Source organism: Tachypleus tridentatus, chromosome 10, assembly GCF_004210375.1.
Source record: "Tachypleus tridentatus isolate NWPU-2018 chromosome 10, ASM421037v1, whole genome shotgun sequence".
Classification (NCBI taxonomy): domain Eukaryota; kingdom Metazoa; phylum Arthropoda; class Merostomata; order Xiphosura; family Limulidae; genus Tachypleus; species Tachypleus tridentatus.
Genome location: NC_134834.1, coordinates 55,906,010 through 55,929,110, shown reverse-complemented (window position 1 = coordinate 55,929,110; position 23,101 = coordinate 55,906,010). Strand labels below are relative to the sequence as shown.

At 33.1% G+C, this 23,101-nt stretch overlaps 1 protein-coding gene across 2 annotated transcripts; it reads left to right on the top strand.

The window, feature by feature from the left end:
- The first annotated feature begins 1,452 nt into the window (after positions 1 to 1,452).
- LOC143229337 (ras-related protein Rab-23-like) lies at positions 1,453 to 20,543 on the top strand. 2 transcript variants are annotated; one of them, XM_076461529.1, is made up of 9 exons: positions 1,453 to 1,804; positions 2,269 to 2,431; positions 3,742 to 3,863; positions 6,693 to 6,814; positions 7,143 to 7,219; positions 9,284 to 9,363; positions 11,136 to 11,218; positions 13,938 to 14,024; positions 17,979 to 20,543. In XM_076461529.1, exons 2-9 carry the CDS (start codon positions 2,399 to 2,401, stop codon positions 18,113 to 18,115), a joined length of 741 nt encoding a protein of 246 aa, XP_076317644.1. In that variant the 5' UTR covers positions 1,453 to 1,804; positions 2,269 to 2,398; the 3' UTR covers positions 18,116 to 20,543. The 2 variants fall into 2 exon arrangements, with proteins under 2 accessions (XP_076317644.1, XP_076317646.1); XM_076461531.1 differs by having other exon boundaries at positions 1,457 to 1,804; positions 6,693 to 6,778.
- The last annotated feature ends 2,558 nt before the right edge of the window (positions 20,544 to 23,101 follow it).

Below are 23,101 nucleotides of genomic sequence, written 5' to 3'. Positions count from 1 at the left end.
AAGATAAGCTTGATAGCTACATGAATTATAAGGGTTAACTTTAATTTTTTTAATAGTTTTAATATGTGTCAGTGGACCAGACAGTTTAGGTGAATCAACAGGTCCCTTGTTGTCATTAAATATTATGTTATGTTATATAGCTTTAAAGTTAAATAGAAGATGCAAAGGATTTTATATTTTTCAACAAAATAGTTAATTAAATTGTTATATATAGAATATAATGTCGTATAACGTTCACACCCTATAAGAATGATTTCTAATTTGATATATATATATATATATATATATATATATCAGAGATAGAAAGTATCTTCATTTACTTGTACTCTCATATAAAATTCCTCAAGATATTTTAAAGTTTAAAAAATAATCACAGATATAGGAAATTGTTTTGGCAGATTCTTAGGTCTGTGTGTAAATATTCGAGATTTTATTATTTACTCGATAAACTGCACAAAAGGATATTTCGAGTGTGTTTGTGTGTGTGTGCGTGTTTTTCTTATAGCAATGCCACATCGGGCTATCTGCTGAGTCCACCGAGGAGATATTTCGAAACAGCCGTCCTAACGTTTGACTTGAAAAACTAGAAAAAAGGTACCTCATCAAAAATACACACCACAAATTCTTTAGGTACTGGCTCGCCATGGTCAGGTGGTTAAGGCACTCGACTTAGGATACCGTTATCTAAAAACAAAAAAGGAACGTAGTTTCTAGAGAAGATATATTAAAATCGATTTAAGAGGTTAATTAAGAAAGTGAAAACATCATTCTAGAACAGCAAATGAAAGAAGGTTTCTTTCTTAAACAAAAAAAAACGACCAAAACGTTAACTTTAAATAGAAACACGTGGAACAGAAGTTTCAAAATACATCTAAAATACCAATCAAAGAGATACAAGACTTTCATAGCATGGTCCGTAGATATGAAACACGATGAAGTGACGTTATCTCAAGATCTAAAGCAAGAGCATAAGATAAACAAAAACTGCCAAAACATCGTCTTAGACAAAGAACACTCAAACGTCAGTCTGACTTTGTCAAAGATGACCGAATCGCGATCTCAAAATAAAATAAGATGAAGTATTGTTTCAATAGAAGAAAATACAATTAGAACGTAGTTTCAAGCAACTCAGAAGAAAGTGAAAGATTCTAAAAAACCCTATAATTTCCAATATAATATTCCCTTCAAGCTGTATTTTTATCAGAAAATACATAGGCAATAAAGGAACACCAGACCATTGTTCATATGCTAAGACACCTCACGTGTAGTTGACTTTTTTAATACCTGCTATCTTTGAAAGCGATCACATTATCTATGCTTATATTGGTTACTCAACAGATGGTCACCAAGAAAAACGTACAAGGTCAACAGGAAAAAAAAATCTTGTTAGATCAGAAGGTAGATGCCCTTGGTGTGTTAAAATGTCTTGTAGAGCCTAAAGCCCTGTTAAAGATAATATGCAGTCATGCACATCCTTATGGAATTATTTACAAGAGAAAATTTAATTTGTAATCGTGCACTCATAAACATAAAAACATCTTTCTTTTACTGCGAATATTTCGCTGTGCAGCCAAGTGTGACTTCAAGGTTGTTATAGTTATGACATCCAAACGTGCACATATTCGAAAGGTGAGTGACTAGATAAGAAACACGTTGACATCGACACCTCACTTGGATAGTTACAGAACCGACTTTATTCAACCTAGCAATATCAGTCCTAACTGGATATTTTAACACACCGAACTGTGAAGAAGTTTGATCCGTATTATTAATTTGCTTATGGTTTCTTCTGAGAATTGTGCAGGTAAGATTAACGTATTCTTGAAACGATTTCCAGCAATAAAGAGATATAAGTATTAAAAGTATTTAAAGCAATATTTCCAAGTAAGATTCTTTTTAAAATGATGGGAACATGATAGGTAGATAGATGGACTAAGTTATCCGAACTATATTTCCATAACATGCTATTAAACATTTTCTTGTTTGATAGATTATAAAAAGGAAACAAATATATTATTCACTTGTTAGTATTTCAAACTCTATGCCTGAAAGTATGAATTTATCCAAATGTTACTTACAAGGGGAAAAACGCGACTAACTCATATTTTTAAATTGTTGAAATTTATCCCCAACAAATCACAGACATCTACTGTAAATAATTCTGCCAATTACATAAAAATCAGACATTCAACTTTACAAAAAACAAACAAAATATTATATACTTCAATGCAGACTCTTAATGTTTTTCCTTAATATTTCTTTTATCAGTTGACGCACGTAGGTGACTTCGAAACAAAGAAAGAAACAACATGGTATATGGAACTTACCAAATAACGATCATTCCGACTAAATCATACTTTCAGTAATCTCTTATTGAAAGATCGATTTAGACTTTGCTATGAAGGAAATAGATTTTGAGACAGCGATTAAGGTAAGTATAAACTTACTCTTAAGATATTCAGCATACAGAATTATAGCATTTCATTTCATTAAATCATAGTTTTCATACATAGTATAGGTCATTATAATCTAAAATATTAATAATGAGCATGCATACAATGCTATATGAACTCTCTTCCCCCTTGTGCATTGTCGTTCTACAGAATATCATCGTTGATCGTGTCTATTTTCATTCGATATTTAGAATGTCAACTACACTCGGAGTATAGTTCACGAATATAAGGCGAGCTGCATTTTTCCAATCTTACTTTTTTTGGAAGTGTTTCAAAGAACCACAAAACTAGAATCTTTTTCTTCATAGTAATTTTTTTCTATCATCAATGATAAGGTTCTTTTGTTCAAATTTTGGCAGTTGCTATGACATTTCGTTTCTTTCTTTTGTTTTTTCTCACAGAAAGTTTTGAAGCCATCGTATATTAACGCGACGGTTAGTGTGTGATCTTGATTTCCTAAGGCGAATAAGAAAACCATTTTTTGTAGCAACATATTTTTGTGTCCGTCATTTCCTTTTTTTCTTTAGTTTATCAGTTTAAAATTGTGAACGAATAACTGAAATAGCCCCTCTGGCTCTCCAGTGGCATAACGGAATGTTTGCGGACTTACAACGCTAGAAATCGGATTTTAATATCTGTGGTAGACAGAGCACGGATCGCTCATTGTATAGCTTTATGTTTAACATAAAAACAAAACAAAAATTATTTCCTTCACAAGCGAGAAAGCTTAATCTTTATTATTCATACTTAACTATTATCCAAACTATTATTTTCAGTTACCTAAATATCTTAACTTTTCAGGCCAGAGTGTTTGATTTTACTTCGAACATGATTGTAGTGATTCTTTTTAACTGATTATTTCACATATGTGTCTATAAAGCACAACCACACCAGTTGTAAAAGTTATAATTTAACTTCGTCGATAACCTTACTTTGTAATGGATGAATAAAAATTAAACATTTGGGCAATTTATTTATTAAATACGATCTTTCAAGCTCATTATTAAATGTTGTACGTTCTGTAATGTTTTTCTTCTTGTGTCTAAAATATCATTTCGTGCTTAAAATGTTTCTCGTTTTACAAAGGCATAATGGAATTACCGCAACTTTTAGTTTTAGTAAAATTTTCTCACAATTAAAAATTTACACTCAAAACTTAATGTTGACGTCAAAAAAGATATATATATATATGTGTGTGATATATAGCCTTTAAAATTAATATTTTAAGGGTTATGTTTTTTTTTTGCATAGCCACTAGTGATTTATGTGTTTTCTATTTTTGTGTCAGGTAGTGATTGTTGGTAACGGAGCAGTTGGTAAATCAAGCATGATCCAAAAGTACTGTAAGGGTGTTTTCACTAGCGAGTACAAGAAAACCATTGGCGTAGACTTCCTGGAAAGGCAGATAGAGTAAGGAATTTGTCTAAAGAAATTTAAAAATTTTCTTTTCGGAACGTTCACATCAATATTATATTCAGGGATATTTTGCATAATATTTTGTCAAAGATAATTCATTTTAAGACACGTTATACTGTTTATTTATAAAATCAAAATAATTATTTTTATAAGAATAAGATAGTTATTAAAAAAAAAAAGTCAACGAGTTTGTGTCATAGAATGAATTATAATGAACTGTCAACGTGCCAGAAGATAAGGGTTTTTACATATCTGATATGGAAATTGCACAGCCATTTACTTCAATCTGATTTACTAATTGTCTGTAGAGCGTTAAATAACTACTGACTCTATAAAAGTGAACTTTAGAATACATCTAGTGGAACTGAACGTACTTAGAGCTGTCATCCAAGATAAATGTTGTGAAATTTCAAAAAGTGAAACAGAGCTTTATAATGAGTATCTTGTAAGTGCACAAAAATTGGATTTATTTTAATTATTCCTTGATATGTTTTTGAAGAAAACAGAAAATAAAACTCAGCGAGTTTGTAAATAAAGATATTAAAATATACGAAAAGTTTAAAACTTTCAAATTTAGTTTTTCTGTAAACAAATTCTCGCTTAGAGTAAAATACGTTTGACCTTCGGTTTAAATTTTACTTCATAAACCTAAACCTGAAGATCCAACATTTTTCATGCATATTTGATTAGAAAAATCTATTGTGATCAATAGAAATAGCATAGGAAGTAAATATTTAAACATTTTAACTTAAAACTGTTATTTATGGTGATATTAATTTTTCGAAGGAAAGACCAATAGTAAGGAAAAGCTAAAATTATTTTAATGAAATTAACATGTAAGGGTAGTTCTAAGTTACCAAAAGATAAAATCCACAAAAAGCTTTTGAAAAATTTATATAGTTGTACATAGAATTAAGAACTCTTTCTCAAAGAACAAAGGTATTTACAGATAGTGAAAAACGATTTTGTTGGTTATTAAAAACAGAGCAACACGACAGGCTACTCGTGCTCTACCCACTGCGTGTATCAAACCTCCAATTTTAACTTTATAAGCCCCGCGTTTATCGCCGAGCCACCGAGAAGGGAAGAGACAATTGCTATGAATCTAAAATATATGCATTACCAAATTTCCATAAAAGAAATGTATCTTAGAGTTTTCCTCCAGTGGGTCAAGGGTAAATTTACGAACTTACAGCGCTAAAATCTGGAATTTATCTTCCCCTGATAGATAGTTCATTGTCTAGCTTTTCTTAAAAACAAAAACAACAACACAGGCAGTATACTAAGTTTATTTACGCATCGTGTAACATCTTCATTGGTGAAGATACTGCCTTACTTAAGCATTTGTAAACTTAAATATACGGTGAAAACTTCTGTTGCTGTTGTAGAGATATTTTAAGATATTTTGAAGGGGAACTAGTAACTTACTTCTATCCAAGATGTTATTTCGACAGTTTTTAAAAGACGTGTCTATCGGTAAAGTCTTAGAGCCTGTCAAATAAATAACAATAAAGGAATATCTTGAATTTACTTTAGCTTGTAGTGAATAATAGGTTTATTTGCCCCAAATATGTGTTGAACATTCAGTTTTTAAAATTAACACTTATGTTGTCAGTAAGTTAGTGATTCAACAACTATATCTTATTTATATCCTGTTTCAAGCGACATTTTTATGAATGTTAATTCAAATTATTTCAAAACCCATTGGGTAGAGAATGTTTGTTGATAACACCTTCCACATGTAGAGATACAGCAAACACACTTTATATGTGGATGATAATAATAAAGAAATTAGCAACACTGTGGAAGTTGATGACACAAGTTATTTTCTGTAAAGGTTTTGGTAAGAATTGTTAAGATTTAGCGTACATCGAAATTTTTTTGCTGTTAATATTCCCCATCTAATCGTCCTTTAAGGCAGAATTTTTCATTTTAATGTATACGCGGCGACTCTCTAACGTTTGCTACGAAATAAATGAATATTGAAAACATTTTACCTAATATCTGTAGTTGTGAGTAGAAGCATTTTCAAATAAGGAAGAAAAATATTTACAATGCAGGTATTTTGAACTAATTCCTAAAAAATCTTGTAAAAAACAATTTATTTATATATCTTACTTTCCAGATATTTATGAACAAATCCGTTTAGGATACCTGGAAATAATATAGATATTTTCCACCCAATAACATTGGCAATTATTTAAAACCCAGAACCAAATAATGAAAAGAAAATGAAATATACCAAGTTAATTGTATTGTAATAAAATTCGTATTGGTCAAACGAAAACAAAACTGAAATAAACGATTCAAAATGTTATAAAAATTGTGAAATTTTATTTTGCAGATGTAGTCCACATTTTTGTTTGAAATTGTAATAGGATGTATAACCGGAATAATTTGAAAAATATGAACACCCTTATATTGCGCAAAAATTAACATATTTGTAAACAAAGGAAATGGCCAAAAAAGGTAACATTCTATCAAAATGACTTTTCCTTTAATACTTGAATATTTGTCATCATTACCCTTTTCTCTATCAATAGAAAGAGCTGCAAGTGTAATGATAGTCCTGATGATAGCAACAGCTGTTGTCTAAACTACTTCGCTTGTGTTTTACTATCAATAAATATTTGATTATTCTTATAAACTTCGTTTCTTTTGGATTTAGAGGTAAGCATAACGTACCTTAAAATGAGTTAGAATATTAATTAAAATATTAAATTTTAAAATCATTACAAATGTTTCCTATCATTGTTTAAAATAATACGATATTGTTGCCAAACGATGATGAGTTGTTTACCTACTTGGACGTTATTCTGACAGAGTAGAAAGTGAGGACGTAAGGATGATGTTGTGGGACACAGCCGGACAAGAAGAATTTGATGCAATTACAAAAGCTTACTATAGAGGTACATCAAAGCTGGAATTTTTACTTTGCTTAATGGGTAATATAAATATATATCAAATAAAAGAGTGTATTATATAACAATGTGTAACAATATTCAGTAACATGGTGCAACTATATACAGATCTTGTACTATAAAGCAACTGAGTTATGCAATCACGGTGTTAACTAGAAACTTAAGTCAACCATCATTGACAGGTTTAAACACTTGCATTATTTCTAGACAAGTAGCACGAATATAAAAGTTTCAGGAGATGATACCTTAATTGATAAACTGGAGTGTTTTATTTATAGTAGTTTTTTATGTTAAGTACCATTTCTAACAGGATAGGTTTTATTGTGTGTTTTCTTTTGTTATTTTATACCAGGTGCTCAAGCAAGTGTGTTGGTGTTTTCATCACTAGATCTCGATTCCTTTAAAGCCATTGAATCTTGGAAGCAGAAGGTCAGGCTTCATAAAAAATTAAAAATTAAACTACTTTACATATTTGTAAATACTGTATATTTAAGTTCGATTATTCAAGTGTTTTGATGGAGAAGAAATCCTATCAAATTATTTTTCACGTTTTCATTGTTCTTTTTGGCTTCGTAGCTCAAGCACCACAGGTTAAGCTCAAATATATACCAATCTGAGCATTCTATTTCCTGATCTTAAAACATATGCTCTTTCATTATAGAAACGTCACTTCTAATATCTGACAATACTTCAAAGCCCTCTTATGAGAGGTAGCATTTCAAAAGTAAACAGAAAATGTTGTAAACAAAAACTACAAGAATCAATGCTCTAAGGTAACTTATCTGTCTTTCTCAAATGAGTTAATCTATTTCAAGCTCAAAGAGACAAAGATCATTTACGAATATATTTAAAAAACTCAATAATTATTATAATTTACTCTTATATATATATATTTTTTACTTATACACTCAGCTCTAGTACAATTTCACAATGACATTTTTATTTCTTATTTTACCCACAACAGTTTATTAAAATTCGTAGCTTTATCGTTTAAGTCTGCTTGTTTGTTTTAGAATTAAGTACAGAGCTACACAGTAAGCTATCTGTGCTCTTCCAATCACGAGTATCGAAACCCAGTTTCTAGTGGAATGAGTCCGCAGACATGCCGCTGTGCCACTTGGGGATTTAACGGTTAAGAAAACTACTTTTAGTTAAATTGTTGACTGCGGCTTAGCACTGTGTATACCTTTGTACTTTGGGTTCGAGTTCTAGTGATACTGCCCCCCAGTGGCTCAGCGGTATGTCTGCGGACTTACAACGCTAAAAACGGGGTTTCGATACCCGTGGTGGGCAGAGCACAGATAACCCATTGTGTAGCTTTGTGCTTAATTCAAAACAACAATCTAGTGATACTACAAGAGTAACAGCCAACACAGATTGCTGCTGGTTGGTTTCCTTTCCTTTGGTCAGTAGTTGAAAATAAGGGACGTCGTCAAGTAACCTCAATAAATTTGTCTTAAATACAGAATGAAAATACTTGAAGAAAAAATAGAAACTCACCCCAAATTATCTTAAATACCTTCAAAATAAGTAAATATGTGTTCTAAAAGTGCTGACATTACGCTTTGTTTAATTTTATTACACTTAAAATTGTGATGATAGTTATTTACTACAAGTGCTTCTGACGGGAAAAAATAAACCACTAATCAGTGGCTCAGGGGTAAGTTTGGAGATTGTAACATCAAATATAGAACTCGATCAGATGAGTACAAAACGGTTAACCGTAGTGCAGTGATAGATATCTATACCACATTTTCAATTTACGTATAGCACGAGTGTTAAATTTAGTTATTTTTAAAAGTGACACCTTATCCCAGGTTTGTTTACGTTATTGTGTACAAATCATATGTTGTACAGTTCAGTTGCTGTGAATTAGTGATTTTTGTGTTATTGTTTCATGTTACTAAAACCTTCTGAGTTTTTTTTATTCTTTTAATTGAACATTATTGAGCTATATTATCTAGTAGTGTGTAAAAGTTCTCGACCTGTGTTGAGATGTAAATAGGCGTCGGAAATTTATTTTTAGAATAAGTGATTACGAGTTCAGCTAAAGGAAGAGTATAGTGGTGGCTTTTAAAGTGAAATTATCACGAACTGTATTGTAACAACATAGTAGGAAAATTAATTCATCCTTTCAAGTTTTGTTCTAAAGTAATTGAAGCAGCCTGGGTAGAGGTAGACTTTGATAAGATAGACGCGATTATTTAAAGCTCCGAATACACCTGTTATAAGCAACAATGTAATAAACATTTGTATATTTGTTTGAATTGTTTTATTATATTATATATATGGGCTGGGTGGTGTTTGTTTACTGTTGAAATTTATCGCCAACAAATCACAGAAACCTACTGTAAATAACTCTGCCAATTAAATAAGAAAAACAGACATGCAGCTTTAAAACAGACAAATAAAACTGTTGTCATTATAATAACTACATAAGCACTATTACACTACAAAACACAAATACAAAGAAAGTTTTATGTGTATTTGTAGGTTGAAAACGAGTGTGGAATAATACCCATGGTTATTGTTCAGAATAAAATCGATATGATTCACGAGTCTGTTATCGCAAGGTAAGCAAAATTAGAAACTGGTTGAAACCTGTCTTAGAAGAAACATCATTATATTTTAAGATTTTAAGCGTAATTCGTATTGCAAACCATTTCTCAGACTGTGCAAATGCATTATGTATAAATAAACGACAATCTGCAGAGGCATTTAAAACACTTTAATGTCGTGTTCAGAGAGTTAGTATCGTTTGTACACAATATTAAACTTGTATTTATACTAGAAATACTTTAAAATAGCAGAATGTTAACGTTGCAGAAAATTGTCACACGTTTGGTAATACTTCAAACAATCATAGATAACTTTTTCCAATGTACTGTTTAAAGATTTTACTTTTATTATTAAATAGAATAAATTTTTTGTGATTTGTAATGTAAATGTGCTGTTTGTTTATTGTTGAAATTTATCGTCAAGTCACGGACACCTAACGTAATGAATTCTGCCCATCAGGGGCGTAGATCCTGGAGTGGATGGAGGGTATACATTCCCCCTTTATTTTAGGTGGGGGGTATGGTGCATACAATCATCTCCTCTACAGTTTGGTCTGTTGAATTGTTTTATTGCATCACAGGCCTACAAATAATGTGTTTGTTCTTGTGATTCTCGTGTTTTTACCAATCGAATTACATAATAAGGCCTAGATGTAGGCTTTTTCAATAGCCGAAATGTACATCTTTAAATAGGCGTGCTTTTAAGCTTTTCGATCTAAGCGATAGTTCGTAAGTATCAGTCAGCAGGCCTAAGTATACATGCAAGTATCGTGGCAACAAGATTACTCTGTGACTGCATGTTTACAGCTTTCAGGTTCACGTAATCAGAGATTACCAATTTGCAAATTGAACAGTCCACATAAGTGGTTGGAAAAATCATTCCTCCCATCGGGTGTAAAAAATCTACACTCCTGCTGCCCATTACATAAAAACAGACATGCAACATAATAACAAACAAACAAAAAGAATAAAATTTCTATGATTTGTAATGTAAATTGATTAATGCAGGATATTAGAATTCTTCTCAGACATCTTACTAAACTGAATGATCTGCACTTCTTTATAAACATTGTTAGGCTCTATTCCACAATTGTTCCCCATAAATATTTATTTACTTTAGTTCACGTAAGAGTAATTGTGATTGTTAATCAAGAGTGGCTTAGTAACTTTATCCTACAAGTGATTTTGATTTTAAGATGTTCCAGTATTGTCTTTATTTGTTTGTTTGGAATTTCTCGCAAAGCTACATGAGAGTTACCTGCGCTAGCCGTCCCTAATTTAGCAGTGTAAGACTTGAGGGAAGGCAACTAGCTATCACCACCCACTACCAACTCTTGGGTTACTTTTTTATCAAAAGAAAATGGGATTGAGCGTCACATTATAACGCCCCATGGCTGAAAAGGGGAAGGTGTTTGGTGTGGCCGTGATTCGAATCCGCTCTAACAATCTGGCTATGTCGAGCCTAGTATTGTCTTTTAGTTGAGAGATTAAAATTCGAAAATATATTTTAAAAACTACACTAAGAAATGTTTTAAGCATCCCATCTGTAAAACACAAAGTTCAAATCTATATTCACGCAATTATAATTTCCTGAACGTGCATATTCGCTTTAATTAAAAGCATTTAATTAATAGAAAATTACGCCTCAACCCAAAAGTTCAGCAGTAAGTCAATGACATTATAACGCTATCCGTAGTGGGCACAATACAGACAGCTCATTGCATAGCTTTATACTTAACAACAAATAATCCAAAAATCTAATGTTACACTTGACTTTTGTTCCACAGCAAAGAAGTGGAAAGTTTAACCAGAAAACTAGGGATTCCGTTGTACAGAACGTCAGTGAAAGAGGATATCAACGTGAATGAGGGTAAACAATCTTGATTACGTTGTACGTGATGTGTAGTTTATATCAGTACTGAGTTATCGAAACAGTGAGTAAAGCTAGTAAACTTTGTGTGTCAAAATCTGTGGTATATTTAATATGAAAACTTATATTAAAGGTTATTTGAAATTAAAATTATAATTAGCAAATATCTAACTTTTCGATTTGTGTCTTATTAAAGCTGACATTTCGGCAATTAGGTGATTTTTTTTCTAATATAAGAGTCTTTTATTTAATATCTGAGTAAGTCTTTAAGTAATTATCTAAAAGACAATCTTCACTACTTGTAAAACATGTTTTACTTTTATCTGTAAAATAGTATCAATTAGTAGTGTAACTGAGAGATACATGAGGTATGTGTATCCATGAATCTACAGCAGTTGTCCCCAAACTCTTTTTAATCTAATACATAAGTTTGAGGTTCTTCAACCGGTAACTTTAACATAGTGATTGAAAAACAGTGTCGTAGTAGAAAACCAAAATATCTCTTATCGATTGTTTTGAATCCTGGCTGGCTCGATTAAATTTTGGTCCGGCATCGACTTGTAATTTCAGGGTCACGGGTTCGAATCCTTGTCACACCAAACATGCTCGCCCTTTCAGCCGTGGGGGCGATATAATGTGATGGTCAATCCCACTATTCGTTGGTAAAAGAGTATCCAAAGATTTGGCGGTGGATGGTGATGACTAGCCGCCTTCCCTCTGGTCTTACACTGATAAATTAGGGAAGGCTAGCACAGATAGCCCTCGATTGATTTTGCGCAAAACTCAAAACTAAATTCTTATCGACGTACTATATAATTCATTGGTTTATTGCTTATTTAGAATTAAAATGAATTCAGCATCTTTGTTTTAAGGTCATTTTTAGCGGCCTCAGAGGGCCGCAGCTCCCACTTTGGGAAACACTAATCTACGGAAATATACAAATATTTAAGCATTTCTACATATGTAGCCTTTATGTATAAAAATTGTCAGCTAAACATTTTCGTTTATGAAAACAGTAAAAATAATCTATGCAGAATTTATTCTTATTTAGTTTTTTATATGTAGCTGAGTTTAGATACATTATTCTAATTACTCTATACCCCAGTGTGACACCACTAGAACCCGTGGTGTGCTTTCTTTATCCATTTCAGTAACATTTTATTTGTACCAGATAATGCTGAACCGGTCATGTGATCTAAACGAATGAGCACACAGAACAATAAACTTTGAAAATATTCTAAGACATTATGTAATCAATACTAGAAACTTTGTTGGTGCTCTAGGTGGCAAAACAATCAATAATAGAAACTTTTCAGGTGATATAGGCTCAGCAAGAGAAAAGTAGCGGATGATCTGTGTGACTAAACAAACAGCGTTAAAAAACTTTGAATGCTCTCTTAGAAACTAATGATAGAGCATATATTCACACTAACACAAAAATTTTGGACCACAATGTACATAAAAAACAATTAACACATGTACCGAAGTATATATCAACATCTTTAAATTAGGCATTGAGTACTTTAGTTCTTGGCACTTCTTTAGGTCACAAACGCTGATTCATCCGCCCCTCAGTTAGAGAGCGGTAAGTTTTGAGATTCAAATGCTAAAATCAGAGATTCGATTCCCTTCGATGTACACAACAGATAGCACGATGTGGTTTTGCTATAAGTACACATCAATTCATCCTGATAATCTCCATCGAATATTTCAAAGATTTCAAAATATTGCATATTTTACAATAAATATCAAATATCTTAACGTAAAATAGATTGACAATTCTCTAATATGACAATCACAGAATACAAATAAAAATTCTGACCCGAAAAACATAATTAGACATATATATTTTGCTTATTACTAGTAACTTAAACCACTTGAAGTATTTAAATAACATATTCCTCGACTAAAATATATATGTAAAAACGGCACGATTGGGTTGCGAAATGTTTTTACGTAGAGGAGCGAACAACGTTTCGACCTTCTTCGGTCATCGTCAGGTTCACACAGAAAGAAAGAGGTAACTGACCGGAAGCTGACCACATGTTTGTCGGAATGTAGAGGGCGTGCTTAGATGTTTGAATATATAATTTTATATTACTGGTGGGTTTTCTCGACATCACTGATATTCCTTGACTGTTATAAGCAATTACTCAGAATACTACCTGGTAAATAGTAATTTTTTTCTTTTTCACATTAAAATCTGTAATTTCGGTGAAGAAAAAAAGGACCCTCGACTTATATACAGGCCTTATTTATTTTTCGATTCGCTATTCATTCTGCAGTAGGCTAATTTTGCCGAATGCATGGCTCATAAGTTCTGCTTGATAGAGCAAACCGACGAAATAAATGGATCTTTTATAGTGGTGGAATTAAAATAATTTACATTGTTCAAAAGTACGTAAACGATAAGTAAAATTACTGAAGCAGTTAATTATTCATATTTATTCAATAGATTCGTGGATTTTTTTTATTCCTTTCCTTAAATTACACACATATTAGCGAGGAAAAGTAAAAATCTTAATTCATTTAACAGGTAGTCTACTGAGTAATTATGAACAATTAATTGTGACAGCATAATCATATATCATTTAAATACGTAAACTATTTTAGGTTATTAGTAATAAGTAGAGAACTTTGCATCAAATCCTGCAAATTCTTTCCATTATATATATTCTTCATATTATATAGAGCGTTTCATAATCTATTTTTTTTCCAGTGTTTCACTATCTCGCTAAACAATATTTGAAACAAGTACAAGCATTTGAAGATGTACGTTTACAACAGTCAAGATATTTCGAGCAAAGTAAGTATATTAAAAATCGATAACACATTTCAGTGTATTATTCTGATTTTTTTTTTGGTATGCACTTATATGCCTGATATATAAAAGACTGCATTTAACTGTATCCTTTGTCACTTAATAGTTTTAAATACCAATATGATAACTAATTTATAATTATATATTTTACAAGTAGACTGTATTATCTATACTTTAAGATGTGTTAGACGTTTTAATTAATTCCCACATGGAATTAAAAGAAAATAAAAGAGGTTTGCAAAAACAAAACCATGAAGACTTGTATTTCAAGAAAGAGATAATATGTAATGAGCAATGTTTGATACATATCCAGAGTTAAGAAACTAACCCTAAGTTATCACTCGAAAGCTGCAAATAAAGCATCAAAAATTCGGGTGAATATATCTCAAAGTATGCTCAACCAACAACATAACGTTAGAGTTAGAACTCTAAATACAAAAAAGCAAAATTTTTAATGATTTTGTTTGTTTTTGAATTTCGCCAGAGCTACACGAGGATTATCTTCGCTAGCCGTTCCTAATTTAGCAATGTAAGACTATAGAAGGAAAGTAGATAGTCGTCACTTCCCACAGTCAACTCGTGGGCTACTCTTTTACTAACAAATAGTGGGATTAAACGCCATATTAATGAAAGGGCGAGCATGTTTGGTATGAGGGGATTCAAACCCATGACTCTCAGGTTACGAATCGAGCGCCTTAACCACGTGGTTATACCGGGCCAATGCTAATGAATAATAAATTCTAATTTCTGGTAACTTTTGTTTCTTTTACGTTTAGTAACAATTCTCGCATAACTATATTTCGTATATAAAATGATATGCTGTAATATACGATAATAAAACTCGTTTGGGACTATATTTATGAATATTTGTTACCCACACATAAGACTGATAATTATTGTATAATAAAATATAATCAGAACTAATTAGGACCTTAAGTGTTACAAAACAGGTGCGGCCAAAAGAGGTTTGCGGGTGCGCATTAAAGGAATGAAATCACAGTTGACGGTCAAACTGGTAGCTCCACTTCTAATGAGGTCGCGTATTTGTTCAACTATAAGGCGTAATGGTGGGTAAAACAAAGTACGCGGTCTAGCTAACTAACGAATGAATATTTGCTATAATTTTTTTTATCGATGTTATAAGTGTAGCCACCAGTTAGGACTCCAGTTTCGATTTCATTCCCTTAAGTCACACATTCAATCATTTTTTGGTTGCACCGTTTTTGTTCTCACCTAAATTGTTTTGATAGATATCATGGTGTTTTGTCAATACACACAAACAAACCACGACAAGTAAGAAAACGACACTCGATAGTAACAAAAATTAGCTTTAGGATCGTAGTCCTATTATTCGGAACAAGCCTATACTTTACAGTATTAAATAGATTCTTTAATACATATGGTGGTAGTTTTCCTCTCTAAAACGGTATTGATAACTTTCTTTGGAAATTAGATTAACAGTTTCTTATCATCACCTGCATATATTCGGTACAGTCATATCAAGTATCATTACTTACTCTAATTTCTGAAGTTAATACCACTTGACATTAAACGCTCTTTAATTAAGATAATTTCATAAAATTTTGTAAATTTGTTTTGAAAAGTTGACAGTGAATAATGAATAATAACCGTCCATCCGTATAATTCTCTCGAAAACATGAGCTAGAAACTGGTAATTTAGTTTGTTTGGCTTAACTAATATTTTTATATCTGCACATTCTTGTCATTAATAGTGTTTGATTCTCTGAATCAGACGTCTTTTCAGCGAATGGCAAACAATAAAGAATAGTCCACCTTAACTGTTAGGCGAGAGAGGCGTAGGCAATTTTAAATTGGTAGCTCACGCGACTTTTGCGTAGGCGAGCGCAAAAACATTTTGGTCACAACTGAGCTACTTTTGTCGAATAGCTTTGCACATACTGCTTATATTTAGACCAAATCTGACATCCGATTGTACAATATAAAGATCTACTAGTTTATTAAATTTTAAAAGTATCCATTAAAAATAAGTATGTTTTTCTATCAAACAAATTTCGATACTTTCGATACGAATTTCAAGATAAGAAGAAATTCAATAAATGTTAGAGATTTTATATTTCGTGTATTTCTTAATGGATTGCTTTGAAATTTGGTATGTGTAATAAGGGTTCATTCACTGAAAATATATGCTAGTTTGGATTACTGCGGTTCGACCTACATAAAGTAAAAGAAATTGATAATCTATAATTCCTGTTAATAACACGCAGTGTGTCCTGTAGGTTGTTTTAGCCTCACGACACTAGTGTGTGTCTTAATCTTTTCAATTCACGTATATATTATTGATATTCCTTATCTAAGCCTTTAATAACTACTTTCAAAGCATGGCTTCTCTGTTAACTCTTCGGATTATGGATCTGCGGATACCATCTTCACATCCTGTTACCGAAAAAAAAATAACGCTCCACACTTTGAGTTTGTTTGTTTGTTTGATTTTTTAATTTCGCGCAAAACTACACGAGGGCTATCTGCATTACTTGTCCTTAATATAGCAGCGCAAGACTAGAGGGAAGGCAGCTAGTCCTCACCACCCACCGTCAACGTTTGGGCTACTCTTTTACCAACAAATAGCGAGATTTACCGTAACATTATAACGCCCTAACGACTGAAAGGGCGAGTTTGGTGCGACGGAGATTCGAAACCGCGACCCTCAGATTACTAGTCGAACGTCTTAACCCACCCGGACATGCCGGGTCCCACATTTTGAGGCCGTGAGAAAGCTAAAAAGGTCAAGGTTAAATCCAAGTATCGGTGCTTCTCCTTCCTAATTACCTCCTGTCTGGTGTTTGAATTCAGTAGTGAAAATTTCTAGAGAAGTTAGTTCTTGATCACCTTTGCGCGAAAATTTAGTTAAAACATAATATTATTATAACAGGATAAAATTTATTTTACATTTATTCATATAAAATCATTTTAGGTTACTACCAAAGCTTATACAATAAAGAAAGTATTATTAAAATGTTAATTTATTCAGCATTTTCGGTGTATGGCCTCATTACAGTACTTTATTTTTAAACCGCTGTGTTCGTTTCTGTTACAATACTGGTTTGAAACCGATTTGTTATACGACAACTTGAATTCTTTGGATACCAGTTGCTCTGGAATATTTTTATACCATTTCAATATAACGCACATATAAAGGTTTCTTTATTCGTTTCGTTTTTAAATATTCTTACACAACTTATCAAAGACTATTTGTGCTAACTGTTCGTAATTTTGATCTGATGGATCAAGGAGAAAGCATCTAGTCAACAGCGCCTACCGACAACTGTTGGTCTACTTTGATCGAATAGTAAGCTTGGACCATCCTTTTATAACGCATTTACGACTTCAGATTTTTTTCTCTTTTTATGCGGTTGGTTACGCGACAATAACGTAGTATCCGCAGGTCCCTGGTCTAATACATTATTCACGGCCCAGCATAGCCAGATGGTTAGGGGCGCACGACTCGCAATCTGACGATCGCGGGTTCGAATCCCCGTCACACCAATCATGCTCACCCTTTCAGCCGTGGAAGAGTTATAAAGTAACGGTAAATCCCACTATACGTTGATAAAAGAGTAAACCAAGAGTTGACGATGGGTGGTGATGACCGGCTGCCTTCTCTCTAGTCTTACACTACTAAATTAGGGACGGCTAGCACAGATAGTCCTCGAGTAGCTTTGTGCGAAATTCAAAAACAAAATATCCAGGGAAGGTTTATATATATATTGTCAAGAAAAATAAATAAATAGGGCATATTTCAAGAATAGATATTGACGTATAGAATATATCTCTATTTATAATTTAAAAATATGGAACTTGGAGGGCTATTTTGCTCATGCTTAAACAAGATATGTATCAAAATACGTATAAATGTAATAATGAAAACGGCATTTCATAATAATCTTGTTAACTTTCTAGAACCCACCGGAAGCATGATCAAACTTAGTGATTTCCACACTTCCGGGCTAGTAAGTGACAGAACCCATCTCTACTTTCATCGTCCAAAGAGGATCAGGGAAAAGAAGCTCAACATAAAAAAATGTCGCATCCTGTGAAGTTAACCCACGAAACCATCACTGAATCCCAGCATCCTGTGAAGTTAACCCACGAAACCATCACTGAATCCCAGCATCCTGTGAAGTTAACCCACGAAACCATCACTGAATCCCAGCATCCTGTGAAGTTAACCCACGAAACATCATTGAATTCTAGCATCCTGTGAAGTTAACCCACGAAACATCATTGAATTCTAGCATCCTGTGAAGTTAACCCACGAAACATCACTGAATCCCAGCATCCTGTGAAGTTAACCCACGAAACATCATTGAATTCTAGCATCCTGTGAAGTTGACCCACGAAACCATCACTGAATCCCATTACGTGATACTTTTTGATATGTCAGTCGTTGGGAAAAACTTCACAACTTTAATAAGTTGCAAGGATTATTGTAATATGAGCATCCTAAGATTTACGTCCCTTATAATCAATTTTCTTGTATAGCTTTTTATTTTGCTAATTTGAGTGTCCTAAACGATTAGGAACCACTCTTTTAACTATTTTCAATTGGCCACTTACATAAACAGGCGAGTTATTTGGCATGTAATAACACTGCCACACATATTTTTACATTGAACACTTTTAAATGCTGTTTTCTTTGCTGGATTTAAATTTATTTCGATCCCATGCATTCATCGGTGTTAATGAATTTTATTAAGAGCACGTGTTATCACTTGAATACGAACTAATTTCTTTCGCGGATACTGAAACCAAATACATTACCAGAAGCTAGCACTTTACATGAGTATTGAATTAGGTATCCAGTTTTTCTCTACTTTTCGAAATTTGACCGTGAATTTTTGCTACAATTGTTACTGTGATTAGTGTGCCAACATGCTCCTAACAAATTATTTTTTATTTTTTTTTATTTTGCTAAAAGGCCACGACAATAAGTTTTATGACGATCTTACAGACAAAATTGTCCACTAATGCAAATAAATTTCAGACAAATAAATATTATATATATGGTTATCTGTTTTAAATATTTTATTCAGATCTGATCACAATACTTATTTCTGTACAAAACTGTAATCATTCATCTACATCTTAAGTTGTTTATTTTCAGAGGGGGGGAGCATTCTTTCCTACAGTTTTGTTACTTAGATCTTTAGGCCTTAAGATGTTATTGAAAAATTATTTATTATTCATTTCAGTTGTTAAAGTTTTCACTATCTTCCATAAAGAGAACTTTAATTATTTTAAATTTATTTTACTACTTACATATTTCGTTTTATATATTCGTTTCACGTAATGATAAAGCCAGCGTCCGGCATGGCTAAGTGATTAGAGCTCTTGACTCGCAATCTGATTCTTGCGGGTCTAAATCTCCGCCCCACCAAACATTCTCTCACTTTCAGCCTTACTGTAATATGACAGTCAATTCCACAATTCGTTGGTAAAAGTGTAATCGCCCCCCAGTGGCTCAGCGGTATGTCTGCGGACTTATAACGCTGAAAACCGGGTTTCGATACCTGTGGTGGGCAGAGCACAGATAGCCCATTGTGTAGCTTTGTGCTTAATTCAAAACAACATCAACAAACGTATAGTCAAAGCGTTGGCCATGGGAGATGATGACTAGCTGTCTCTCTTTTCTTTCGCTGTTAGTTTAGGGATGGCTTGCACAGATAGCCCTCGTGTAGCTTGTTGTAAAATTCGAAAGAAACCAAACTGATAAAACAGGAGCACTAATGTTATTTTCGTGCCTAGTGTCTATACCAAACATTGCTGCATACAACCAAACTAATAAATTTGTGTTAAAGAGATTAAGATTTTACACGGGTTAAACATCACATTAACAAGATGTTAATCATACACTGACGTAATTAGTTTGAAAACAATTTATCTGAATGTGTGAAAAGGGAATATCATGATGTTTGTTCAGAAACTTCAGTTCTGATAATATTCAGTAGTTTTCACTAGAGGTCGCCACAACAAGATCACAAGCAATGCCATTGTTGTTTAGCGCAAAACTAAGCCACGAACTATATGTATTAATACCTTTACCACCATGTGTAATCAAACTTCTTGATATTAGCATCATAATTCCGTAAACTTACCGCTGGCACACGTGGAGACAAAGAAAATATATGCCTGTTTTGAGGATGCATATGCAACGAACTGTTGACCCACTTGATTAACTATCTGGTTAAGTACATAAAGGTTTAGCTAATTATCATGACATTATTTCCTTTTACGAAAAGGCTAAACCTTAATTTATCTACTTTATCACGGAATTAAATATCCGAACTAAAACGGAAGATAACAAACGTGCCTAACCTAAGGGAAAAGGTTTGGTTTGTTATGAATGGGCCTGGCATGGCCTAGCGCGTTAAGGCGTGCACTTCGTAATCTGAGGGTCGCGGGTTCGCGCCCGAGTCGCGACAAACATGCTTGCCCTCCCAGCCGTGGGAGCGTTATAATGTGACGGTTAATCCCACTATTCGTTGGTAAAAGAGTAGTCCAAGAGTTGGCGGTGGGTGGTGATGACTAGCTGCCTTCCCTCTAGTCTTACACTGCTAAATTAGGGACGGCTAGCACAGATAGCCCTCGAGTAGCTTTGTGCGAAATTCCAAAACAAACAAACAAAATTGTTATGAATTTTGCGCAAAGCAACACGAGGGCTATCTGCACAAACCACCACGTCCTTGTCATGTTAATTACTATTTCGAGATCTGATAATTTTAAACAGATTGGACTATATCGCAAAATAGTCTCCCACCAAACTTAATAACATTATAATGTAAAATAGGTGTATATATGTATATATATATATACGCATAATAACTATGTTACAACACTATTTTATATTATTCTGCATGAGATATATTCAATAAAATCCAAAAACCTACTATACTTTCAAGTTGCAGTCTTTAAACAGTGAGTTTTCATCTTGTCCCAGTTAAATCACAATAAAATGTGCAGTTAGTTCAGGATTCTTTAACATAATTTAGACATAACAAGACCACACATCACTATTCCTTAGAAACTGTGTTATTTATTAACATTATAGACTCAAACTCAACAAGCTTTGGTTTGGTTTGAATTTTATTCAAAGCTACGAGAGGGCTATTTGCGTTAGCCGTCCCTAATTTAGCAGTGTAAGACTAGAGGGAAGACAGCTAGTCATCACCACCCTCGCTAGTGATCTTTGTTCAACAATTTATTGGTAATATATTTGCAAAATCAAATAAAGATTAACTTAACACCAACCAAATTTATTATTATCAAGGAAGGGTTTGCGAAGTATTACTTTTTTATAATTTTATTTTTCCAGCGCATCTTCGTTGGGATTAACTTTAACTTATTGTATTAGGTTGTCCAGAAATAAATGTCAGAATTCGCACGATGACACTTAGAAACTTGTGTAGCTTATCGTTGGTTGGTTGGTTTATTCCAACATTTGTGGCTTAAAGGTGTCTTAATTGTCTGATGTTTCAACTCTACTCAGAGTAAGTTTCACAACCCTCAATGTAGCATGGACAAGCAGGACTTTCGTCTGATTTTCCTCTACGACTTCAAACTTAGACGAAAAGCTACCGCAACTACACGGAACATGAACTAGGCGTTTGGTCATGGATCTGTTACTGAACGTACAATTCAGTGTTGGTTCCAAAGGTTTCGACATACAGATGAAAATCTTGAAGACCACGAAGGTTGTGGAAGGAAGCCATTCTTCGATGAAAACACCTTAACGGAAGCAGTTAAGACACACCCTCGCACAACAGTACGTGAGCTTGTAGTAAAGCTAGGCACAAGAAAATCAAGCATTGCCAACCATCTGAGTGCGATTGGAAAGACAAGAAAGTTGGATAAGTGTGTTCCGCATGAGCTGACTGAAGATCAACAAAACCGACGTTATGAGACCTGTCAAGGTGACGTTCCAAAAACTGAACGAATTGAGAATTGAGGTTCTGCCTCATCCACCTTATTCCCCAAACTTTTCCTCTACAGATTTTTATTTTTTCAAGCACATTGACAACTATTTTGAATAATAAACGGTTTCAAAACCAGGCAGCTGCAGAAGGAGCTTTCAGGGAACTTACTGACCAGAGAAACTCTGATTTATAAAGTAGGGTCATAAACAGCATTGTTACACTTTGAAAAAATTGTGTTAAAGCAAATGGTGCTTACTTTGATTAAAGCATATTTTACAACACTAGTTTATACTTTTCCAAACTTCGCAGTTCAAATATGACATTTATTTCTGAACAATATGTATATTTAAAAGTTCCATTTACAAATCTTTTCTGGACAACCTAATAATTTATTGGGTTAATTTATGATTTCATATTTAAATAGAAAAGTTTGTAAAAATTGACAATTAATTTAGACTTTTTATCTTTTATTTCATGTGCGAGACGTGATCACATTTTATAGTTAATATATAATTTCTAAACAACATACATACAGTTTATCTTTTGTTTTTTAAATTCCGCGCAAAGCTACATGAGAACTATCTGCGCTAGCCGTCTGTAGTTTAACGGTGTAAGATTAGAGGGCAGGCAGCTAGTCATCACCACCCACCGCCAACTCTTGGGCTACTCTTTTACCAATGAATAGTAGGACTGACCGTCACATTATAAGGGTTAGCATGTTTGGTGCGACGGGTATGCGAACCCGCGACCCTCAGATTACGAGTCGCACGTCTTAACCCAACTGGTCATGCCGGGCCCATACATACAGGCAGATCGAAAAGACTAACAAATCTCGTTCTAGATCCTGGAATCAATGATCTCCGGTCATTGGTTTAATCACCGTCAGAAAAATAATTTTTATTGTTTGCTTATTTCTTTCAGTTTTTCTGAAACTTACTGTCTATTTATAATAATTTTCCATTTTGGTTAATGTAAATCAATTAGCTTAACATTTCTTTTCCATCAGTCTCTAGGAGTTACCTTTATTTTAATTAAATATAGTTTTATTTCTTCATTTTTAGCCATTTTTAAAACAAAATACTCCCAAATGCTTTTTTTTTTTTTTTTACA